The sequence below is a fragment of the Eucalyptus grandis genome, chromosome 9 (assembly GCF_016545825.1).
Source record: "Eucalyptus grandis isolate ANBG69807.140 chromosome 9, ASM1654582v1, whole genome shotgun sequence".
Lineage (NCBI taxonomy): Eukaryota > Viridiplantae > Streptophyta > Magnoliopsida > Myrtales > Myrtaceae > Eucalyptus > Eucalyptus grandis.
Window position 1 is genome coordinate 41,033,827 of NC_052620.1, and position 11,132 is coordinate 41,044,958.

General features: G+C 40.3%; 2 protein-coding genes across 2 annotated transcripts; both read right to left on the reverse strand.

The window, feature by feature from the left end:
- Nucleotides 1–3,407: 3,407 nt before the first annotated feature.
- Nucleotides 3,408–7,243, reverse strand: LOC120288558 (jacalin-related lectin 3-like). Its single transcript, XM_039302621.1, has 4 exons — nt 6,917–7,243; nt 5,429–5,863; nt 4,706–4,768; nt 3,408–3,506 (listed from the first exon to the last, which is right to left on the reverse strand). Exons 1-4 carry the CDS (start codon nt 7,241–7,243, stop codon nt 3,408–3,410), a joined length of 924 nt encoding a protein of 307 aa, XP_039158555.1.
- A 1,738-nt stretch (nt 7,244–8,981) lies between these two features.
- LOC120286455 (disease resistance protein RPV1-like) lies at nt 8,982–10,671 on the reverse strand. Its single transcript, XM_039302622.1, has 2 exons — nt 10,154–10,671; nt 8,982–10,029 (listed from the first exon to the last, which is right to left on the reverse strand). The coding sequence occupies exons 1-2, from the start codon at nt 10,669–10,671 to the stop codon at nt 8,982–8,984; spliced, it is 1,566 nt and encodes a 521-aa protein (XP_039158556.1).
- Between the last annotated feature and the right edge of the window lie 461 nt (nt 10,672–11,132).

Genomic DNA, 11,132 nt, shown 5'->3' on the forward strand with positions numbered 1-11,132 from the left:
TGAGAAAATGCCTGAACTAAATCTGCTTTTTGTTTCCTTGGGTTCGAGTGTTCAGCAGCCGCGGCGGGAGCCGCAATGGCCAGCCGTGGACGGTGGATGGCTAGGCAAGGGTTGAGCTGTCTGTCTAGGCGTTCGAGGCGACACCATGACGTACACATCGCCGAGCTAGGACAAGCTGCGCCACTTGCCTCAGCCACTACTGTCATGGCCAAGCCAAGCCAAGCCTCGGCTAGTGAGGGTGGCTGGCCAGGTGGAGCTTGAGCTTTCGGCTCGTGGCAGCTAGGGCATCGCCAAGGTGTACCCTCAGCCGTCTCCGCCGTGGCTGCATCAGGAGCAATGGCCGCTGCACATGGTTTGCAAGGTCTATATTTCAGATTTTGCTGAAAATTTACCAAAATTCCTTCTCCACATAAACAAATTCAACTTGCATGAATATATAATATCTTTACAATGCCACAGCGATCACCGTAGCCATCAAATTTTAAAAATTGAAAATTATATTATTTGAAATCAATATGTATCATTTATAATACGATCAAATGTTATAGGTTGTACTGTCTCATATATAAATTCATTTTACACTTATCAACTGTCTCAATGTCCTATTTTACTAAAATAAATTTATCATGCCCTGTTTTTCTTTTTAATTTGACACCACTATTTTGTCATTTTTAATCAATCATCATTCTTTAATTAAGTCAAATTAACTCTAACACTGTATTTTACTGCATTTCGTATATTCTTGAACCAAAGTAATTTTTGTGTTATAATATTGATTCATGCTAATAATTATCTATGTTTTCTTACATAACATAATGTGTATGGTATGATCAATTATACTATAATCAATTCTTTTTCCTATACTTGATATATCGTTTCATGTAGCGTTAGTTTTGTTTCGCTACAAATTCCATTACCATCCCGAAATCAATTTTTCTCTAACTTGCATTTTTTTATCACATAAAATACGGTGCCTAATTCGTATTTGTTTTTTTTCTACCACATAAAATGCCGTGCCTAATATGTCGATTTTACTTATGTTTACAAGCAAATTCTCTGTCTTATGGAACTTACTTTTACAACTTATTACTATATATAAGTGATACTTATGATTTAATTTTTCTAAGTTTTTTCTCTTGAAGTTTCTTGGGAGAAAATAAAATATTTTTCCCTATCACAATGTTATAGTACATATTTTTTACCACATATAGAAAAATGATGAGATTTTTCCCTATCACATGATCTTTCCCTAACAAAGAGACTTGATTATACTTATTTGACAAGATCTGGACTTGATTACACTTTTCAAAAACTCTAAAATTTGATTGCACTTGCAACAAGTGTTAGGATCACCGGTTCACTAATATAAGAAAAACTTAAGGAAGGAAATTTAAATAATCAAAAAACAACTTCAATCTTTCAGTACATTTGAATGGCTTTGATTTCTCTCAAGATGCTTTCCACGCCCCAAACGTTGTCCTTGTCCATTATGTATACGTGTCAAGAAATGTTAATGCAACAAGTCGAGAAGCAAAATGAGATATGGCACTGCTTAGTGTATGATCCACTCTCTTGATGATTGAGATGATAGCGCATGATCTGGAAAACAGTAGATTATCTTGCCTACTTCAGCATCATATCAACATATATTAGATGAAATAAGAAAAATGACAACCCGCGTATCTTTATTTTGTGGCAAATCGATAATTCGAAAAATATCTTCCTAAAATTGATCAAAGAATATCCATTACAGAAATGAATTAACAAAAAGATTTTCATCATCAATAAAAATATTTAGAAATAAATTTTTATGGATAATAAAATTTGTCACTTAATTTTTATAAGCGATATAAATAATTTATTTTATGAACACGTCTTCCAAATCATTAATTTGCCACGGCAGAAACGCACTCAGGTTGCTAACGGAAAATCTTGGGCGAGCCCTTGTAACTTGTAAGTGCTCTTTTGTCAAGGGAAGAACTCATTGTTGGAACAATTATGCCCAGAGAGAATAACTAGATTTGGTCCTACCGACCAAAATCCACCTGCAGAAAGTCCGTAGATGGAGAAAACAGTGGATAAAGGTTCACTCTCCTTTATCCACTGTTTTCAAATGCAAAACTTAAAAAGTGTTCGATTTATGACGAATTTTTTGAACAAATCCTTTTTCTATAAAAACTTGCTTCCCATTGATGACACCATCCCTAAGCCACAAGGTTAGTTGATAAAGATTTGATTCATTGGAATAAATGCTTTAACACACTTTATTTGTAGAGGATACGTCAATTCATGTCCCTAAATTTTTTAGGATGTCCGATATCGCGACCTCTCTTTTCAACGCCCTTATGCATGGGTGCGTGTGAAGGCTAATTCCTCGCTAAATGTTATGTATAGCCAGAGTTCTCCCAAGCCCATCAATTTATGATTCGAGTTTTTAATTTGCAAGTCAATTTTATTTAGGAGTCACTATTAATCTATTTGAGATGGGTCCAAGTGAATCACTCTTGCAATAATGGAGAAATTAAGATCAGAGACTTGATTATACTAATTAATGACTAATGCTCTCCTATACCAAATATTGTTTGAATCCTGAAGTTTTTTTAATTTTGAAGGATTTTCCATGCATTTGTGGAGAATAAAACCATCTTTCATGCTTTTTCTGATATTTTGGAAAATGTAAATCATTTTCGGATTTTTTATGTTTTTATTAAAAATTTTAATATTAAAATTATTAAATTATAAAATAAACGGACCCGGGTCGGGCTACCAAGCCCGATCTGGCTGGGCCCGACCCGGACTGACCAGGGCCTACCGAACTGGGCCCTTGTCTTGAGTTTGGCCGGACCGGGCTCCATCAAGAGCCCAGTTCGAATTAATTCTTCTTAGGCCCAAATTTTACTTGAAAGAAAAGCCAGGCCCATGACCTTACAAGCCCATGCACACCCAGACCCAGTCGGCCCAGACAAACGAGACGCTACCCGAATACGACCGTGCCCGACCCGGTTCACGACCTGGCATCGTGCCTCTCTCCTCTCGTCCGCAGCAGCTTCGCCGCGACGGACACAGCCACGGCGAGCAGCGCCGCTCGCCTGCGTCTGGTTGAGGGCGCCTCCAGCCGTCGCCTTCGTTGGCTCGATTTCAGCCGCAACAGGGAAAGGGAATCAAGATCTAGTTGGAGCGTTCTGTCGAAGGGGTGATGTGCGATATCGAACGGGAGGCTTTCGGCGCCAACGAGACTCGAACTCGAGCCGGCACTCTCGAAAATCGGTATACAAGATCACAGGTTCGAAACGCAGGGGCGATGTGGACCAGAATTCGCGCTGGCCAGACGGCTGCAAGCGCCGGTCCAGCGTCGCCCAAAACAGGGCAAACAGAGCACGTAGACAGGGTGGTCGGCCGCGGATCCCCTACGCGACTCGCGGTGTCGGACGGCGGACGAGCTCGAGGGCCGAATTGCGTCCGTCCGCCTCGCACACCTCCGAGTTGAGATCCTTGGGGAGCCGACCCTGAACTTGAACAAAACAAAATTAAAAAACAGAGCACCACCCACCAAACGTCGGCTCGGGAAGGGAGGTGACGCCGGTGAGTCTGGCTGTTTCTTTGAGCGTCTCGTCACCGGAGAGCACTCACCGACCCTCGACCTTTAGTTGGGCTCGCTCTCTCAGGTCTCTCTCGCTCGAGGCCTCTCGGATGTCTCTCCAAAGGCCTCCCCTCAGATCTCTCTCTCTCTCTCTCTCTCTCTCTCTCTCTCTCTCTCTCTTCGTGTGTTTTTCCTTGGCTCGCGGACGTCCTATATATAGGCCGAGGAGGTCGGTCGACGGAGGCTCCGGCCGGCCTTGGTGAGGCCGAACTGGCGTCCCCTCAACCGCCCCACCTGCTCTGCTTTGCTCCTTAGCTCCGCGGCATTGAAGGCGCCTGCTCCGTAGCTTCCCGGCATTGAAGACGCGTCCCATCCATCCGGGTTTCTCGCCGGCCTCGGCGCTGTTCCTCTCCTTCGCCCGTGCGTGAGTTACAGAGGAGGAAGGAAGGAAGGGAGGATGGAGGAGAAAGGGAAGGGGCCGAAGAAGATGACTCCCCCACTCTCTCTCTCTCTCCTTTTTTATTCTCCTTCTTTGATCCTTTTTTTCATTATTTTGTCCTTTCTCAAGTCCCCCCTTCTCTTTTATTTTTTTATTTTTATTTTTATTTCATGGGCAGAGCGCTTGCTCTTCTTTCGTGTATATGAACAAGATTGAAGAGAGAGAGAGACCATTTCGTGTCGGTTCATGTAAAAGAGTTTCTTCAATGAATAATAACTTTTATATATTTACCCAAAATGCAATAATAAAATAAAAAATAAAAATAAAGCCCAGTTGATACAAATAATAATAGTGCTTACATGATGCGAAAATCCATTTTGTTAAGGCCAAATTGGTCCATAATTTTCTATGCAATATTTAGCAAAAACTTAGATGTCAACATTCGAGATAATACATATTTACATGTAAACTTAAACATCGACGGCAAGGTGCACATAAAGGCGGAGCTTAGCATGTCAAGGTTCAAAATATGAGCCGAGTGAATCAAAAATACTCCAGACCTTCCATGAAACCCGACGATCTTTTTACCGATTGATGGAAAATGAAAGTGCTCCCCGACCTCCTCACCAAATGGCCCATAAGTTCTTTCATTGCTAAAAAATGTGAGTGAGCGAACAATAGTATACCCAAAAAGATCCAAAGTGACCAGAAAATGAGGTCAAATACTCTCGAGGATAATCGAGCTTAATCTGCAAAATTGGAAAGACAAACATATTTAATCCCAACCCCCAACTAAATAATCCTAAAAACAACATAAAGAGAACACTTCAATTGATAAGTTATATTTGGTTAAACAAACAATGTAAAAGCTAAAAAGATAATCGGCTGCATCTAGAGCATAAGACCTATTTTGGTCCGCCACATTATCAAATCATTCATCTATAAAATGAATGGCAATGATTATTAAAAAAAATAAAATGCTTTGGCAACTCTTTGAGAACACTTCCCATATTTTAGGAAAGTTATTCTTAGACTTAAAAGTCATAAAGTTAAAAAAACCATTTTCAGAGGCTGTACTTTTCTGTATGTATTGAGTGATCTCATCGTAAATGGAACCGAGGAAGGTTGGAAGAGTTTTCCAGGAAAACCGAAGAGGTTTCTTTTCTGTGTTGATATTATATCATGCCCCAATAGTGATGTTCTCAGAGGTTCCCATTCCAGATAATTTGCCAATCTAAACTCAAAATCTACGGACTGTTCTTATATCTCACTTCCACCTTTAACTTCTATTTATAAGATACTATCACACTCGTGCATAAACGTGACCTCCAAACCACTTAAACACCAAACCTTAGCAATGATATAGAAGTTGCACATTCATAAGATTAAGTAAATGTTAAAGGCCATACCTCGAATGTTAGATGTCCTCCATCTCCACCATGTTTAGGGCCCTGAACCACAGAACTGTTCTTGTCGTACTCAACAGTAATGGAGTCAATAGCTGATCCACATTTTACAATTATTTTTCTCACACCTGTGCTATCTCTGTTGTGCCATGGATTGCCACCTTGTCCTCCAAATGGCCCAATGGATTTCAAGAGATGAAGATCAGAAATTGGTTCAGAGTAGACTCCTAGCACATCAAGTTGAATGCCAGACCTTCCGTGAAAGCCAATTATCTTGCTGCACGCCAGTGCACAGCTAAAGAACCTTCCTTCTTCCTTACCAAAGGGTCCATGCCTATTTATATTGCTTTCGAACGTGAGTGATTGAATAACAGAATTATCATGTTTGATATAACCTGACACTGAGGTCAAGAACTCACGAGGGTAGTCCAAGTTAACCTGTAGAATTAGCAATTAATTGTCATATTGATCAATATCAAAGATGATAGACTGCAGTGGCCTAAGCAAACATCTCATCCACGAACAACATAGAAGTTTAAGACTTAGACCCAAGAATTTCTTAAAACTAATGTATGGATGGACTACTATTCTTACGTCATACTTTCAGGAACAAGAATTGAAGATGATAGACCATTGGGTTCTCTAGTGAACTTTGCCGATTCGCTTTCTTTAGTATTAGAAAAACTAATTGTACAAGGTCACTTTCATGGAGTCCATCTCACATAAAGCATATTAATGGAACTTGTCTAATGTAGAAAACAAAAATCACCGGAAAAAATTCAAGCGATCAAAAGACGATTTCAATCATTCAGTACATTTGGACGGTTTTCATTTCCCTTTAAGAAACTGTCCACAACCCATACTTTATCATTGTCCATCATGTATGCAGGTTACTATCACTCACAATTTAGTTTGATAAAAGTTTTAAGTTTATTAGAAAACTAATACTCGATCTAATGGTGGCGCAGGGCAGTGGGAGGTGCCTAAGACCTTCACCGTACCTTACTGAACCACATAAAAGCATTCCTTCTAAAGTAGCTATTAATATCAATAAGAAAAACTCCATTATTGTCATTTTAGTACATTCAATGTGCTTATAGAGGAATACATAACGTGAACGTAGTAAATAAGAAATTGAAAAATTTCGCTGAAATTATTCATTTGCAAATTTTATAAAAGGATAAATCATAAGTTCGTCTTTCCATAAGAACAATTGGGCTGTTATGCTTGTTACTAAACTTATAGAAGAGATCAAATATAATCAAGGTATATCTTCTTCTTCTTCTTTTTTCCCCTGAGGTTGGATCAATCATCAGAGGAAGGATTAGGCAAAAATTAGGATATATTCTAGGAAAAAAACTTCCAATTGAAGATAAGCAAATGAAGGGCTTTCACAGAAGTTCTCCTAGAATCGATAAGGAGGTTTGGGTAGGCGCGCACGTGAGAGAGAAGGGGAACTGTAATATGAATAAAAATATGCAATGAACTCACCATATGGATATCTCCGCTACCACTATGACCATGGGTAGAGGACCAAATAGATTCACCATTATCGTCATACTCAAAGGAGATGCAGCTGACAACATCTTCCAACATCATCTTTATTTTCTTTACACCATTAAATTTTCCATCGTCCCAACAGTGTCCACCTTGGCCTCCAAATGGTCCAATAAACTCGATAGGATATAGATGAGAAATTGGTTTGAAATATGCTCCAAGAGATTGAAGATGGGAATCGGAACTCCCAAAAAACCCAATGATCTTTCCCCGGTGGCGGGAATGAAAATTTCCTTCCGGTTTTAGTGCCGAATGGCCCATATCTTCTTTTATTGCTTTGAAACGTGAGTGAATGGATGATAGTAAAGCCAAAACCACTTGTTATATAGCCCGAAACTGAAGTTAGATACTCACTTAACTAGTCCAGAATTATCTGTAATAATCATTAGAATGTAAGGAATAGTCAATGCAGTAACTTGTAAAACAAAAACATTATGCATGATAGTAACAAGCACGTGACACCAACTTCTAAATAGTAGGTAAATGTGCATGAGTGAAAAAATATAAAATAGATGATCTTTCATAATTCACCGTAATGTCGTATATCTCATATAAAAAGTAGACACTCTTTGAATTGCACATGAGATATCATTGGTAATATTGTGTAATTCCGAGATTAACTCATCACTTGAGTTTCATAAAACAACTGATTAGAATAAAGATATACGAGACGGACAGTTAATTATTCCATAAGTCATTATGGAAATAACTCATGTACGCAAAACAACATTCACAGGCATAGAAATCACCAATTTTCACAAACAAATAAATCGTGTTCGAATAGTTTTTCAATTTTATTATGTTATACATCCTGCTTCTATATTTCCCAGATGAGTTATAATTCTGGCGGTTCAACTTGGCCAAGTTTTAAACATTAGCGAATAGCGACTAATGATTTCTATTCTTGCATCACGTCTTCAGCACGTGCCATTATGGGCTGCACGAATCAGAAATAAAAAAGAGTAGCTTTCATCTAACACCAAGATCAACAATTCATTACTCGAGTAGAACCGGTACCTTGTTCGTTGTGCCTCCCCCACCTGCACCGTGTGCAAATGAACGACCTTGCTCATAAGTAATAGTTATCGACTCAATTGCGGAACCAGAGACAACATCAATTTGTCTAACGTCTGTATGCTTGCCGTCATCCCATCGGTCTTCATAATTACTATTTCCAAATGGGCCTACGATTTCAAAGGGATATGCACGAGAGATTGGTAAAACATATGCGCCAATGGAATTAAGACAACTGCCACACATCCCAAAGAATCCGACGATCTTCCCAGCAGCCGGTGGTAAACTGAAAAATTTCCCCATCTTATAGCCAAATGGACCATATGTTCTCCTATTGCTGTGGAAGGTAAGTGATTGAATGACGACAAATCTGGGATCGTCCATAAAGTAGCTTGATACTGAAGTCAAGAACTCATTTGGATAATCTAGTTTTACTTGCAGGCAGCAGCACAAATCTTGCATCCATCACCTTCAAGAAATGGATATTACCAAAACTAAGGATAGTGGATACTTTTGAGGACTTAAAGAGTACTTCAAGAAGAGGATATTGCATGAGCACTGAGAAAATCAATTTGTTAGTCTCACTAAACTCATTCAACTCATTCAACTCCATCTTAGCCCTGATTTTTGCATAAACAGACGGAGTTCATGACACTATGTTGGGAACATCAAAGCAAAATCAAAATCTTTGATAAATCTAACATCAAGACAAGTGTATAAAACCAACACAACTCTTTCTTTTTCTTTTTATTACAAACATCGAGAATTTGGGAGATCATGAAGCATTGTGGACCAACCCCGTCGAATCCTTTTAAGCAATTTACCTTCGATGTAGACTCTTATTTTCTAATGACCGAACAGTAGCTCATATTTTGATGTGGAGCACAGCATTAGTAGAAATAAATACTTGTATATTGGCAAAGGTTTACCATGTCTTGGCAAAAATATTTACAAATATATGCCATAGCATACCATAACGGTGGACTCACCGTGCATATTCTGCCTTCTGTAGGTCCACCATGTCTTGGCGAACGGACCAAACACCCATCCTGATCATACTCAATAGAAAAGGACACAATCCTGACATTACGACTACAGTTATTTTTCTAACATCAGTGTATGTTTTATCATCATAAGGACTCCCACCAGGACCTCCAATTGGCCCCACTGATTGAAAGGGAAGAACAGAGGAGAATGGTTCTAAAGGCAATCCAACTGAGTCAAGATGAGGGTCTCTCACCAACTTCTCCAATATCTCATGCCACTGATTTTCTCTCTTCTTAGAAAGGAAGGAACCAAATCTTTTCAGAGCTATTGGAAGTCCACCCGTGTAGTGGACAAGCCTCTTTGACAACTCTTCATAGCCTTCTTTAGGGTGGTCTTTGCGGAAGGCATGGTGACTCAAGAGTTCGAGCGATTGTTTATGAGTCAATCCTGGAAGCATGTGCTTGTTATCTACTTGGATATCTTCCAGCAACTGCTCATCTCTTGTAGTTATCAAAATTCTGCTCCCATGTTGGAACCAATCTCGATCTCCAGCTCCGAAATACTTAATTTGGTCCTTCTTTGTGATGTTATCGAGGACTAGAAGGATCCTTTTATGGCAGAGATTAGTTTTTATCTCGTTGATGTTGCTGTGAAGATCAAACGTTTCTAGACCTTGTACCTTCAGAACATCTTGGAGAAGTCTCTTCTGAAGAAGTAAAGCCTTATCTTGGTTGGCATCTCCGACATTTTCAAGTAAGCTAACACCTTCGAATTCCCTGATAACACGATTGCAGACGACTTTGGCCACCGTTGTCTTGCCAATTCCTTTCATTCCCCATATTCCAATCACACGGACATCATCCTCTGACCAAATTTCCAGCGATGATATCACATCCTCTACAAAGGAATCTACCCCGATAACATTTTTGACCAAATATGGGGAGATTGCTCTAGGACTGACCGTGAGGAGATGTCCTACGATTTGCTCGATGAAGTTTGATTGAACCCTGTAGTTACATGGGAAGAACAAGTCCAACATTGTGTAACTATAGCATAGAAAGGCTATCAGCAGATGAGCGGTAAACCCATGAACTAGACTCGATCAACAGCATATTTCAAATCGACCACTAATATGAGCATTTTCAGGAGTGATCTTATTAAATGCTTTACCCATTAGCATCATTATTCAAGTGCCATCCTGACAAATTCCCAGCTTCTTTAAGCGCATCCCTCCACTTCTGCACAAGCAAACCGTCAGTGTGGGCGGCCAAATTTTCAAAACCATCCCCGAATTGCCCGCTCTGTTTCGGAACGTCCGCTGGCTCGACATCAAAGAAAATGGGCAGAACCACGTGACCCTGATGATCTCTGAACCTCCTGTTGCACTCCAGGATCTCCAGCAGCTCGTTCAAGCACCACCGCGAGTCGGCGTAATTGGTGGTGAACACGACGAGGGCAACGCTAGAATTGCGAATCGCGTCAACCAGCTTGGGCTCGATGAAAATCCCTGTCTCTACTTTGTCATTGTCCCAGAAAAAGTAGATACCCGCCTGCCTCAGCGCACGCAAGAAGTGGGACGCGAAGTTCTTCCTTATGTCGTCTCCCCTGAAGCTCACGAACACGTCATACTTCCATTGATGGATTGAAGCAGAAGATGAAATGCGTCGCTCGATCTCTTCGGTTCCCATGGGGACAGTGCGTGATTGAGTGAGAGAATGGGAAATAGGCTGCAAACTTTTCTCACTGGTAAAGATATGCATGAGAGAGAGAGAGAGAGAGAGAGAGAGAGAGAGAGAGAGAGAGAGAGAGAGAGGACAGGATCTACACGGCTGCATGTACATATAATTTTTTTTTTTTTTAATTTCATCGACTAACTTCTCTTTGTGATCTGTTGCCCTTTTCTTAATGGAGAAAACGATGAGCGTTGAGATAGTTGTCGAAAAATAACGAGTCTCCCGTCGCCCATCGTGCTCAAGTGTGACAGCATATAACGTCACGCCACACGCAGGCAAAGTTGAGCTTTTGGGAAGCCACACGTATGTGAGCTTTAGGGAAGGCCTCCAGCAGTGAGAGCTTGGGAATAGTAAGTCACCAAGTGCAACGGTGAGGTTCAAGAGAGAGGCATCGCAGCCTCAGTAATTCTGTGTGA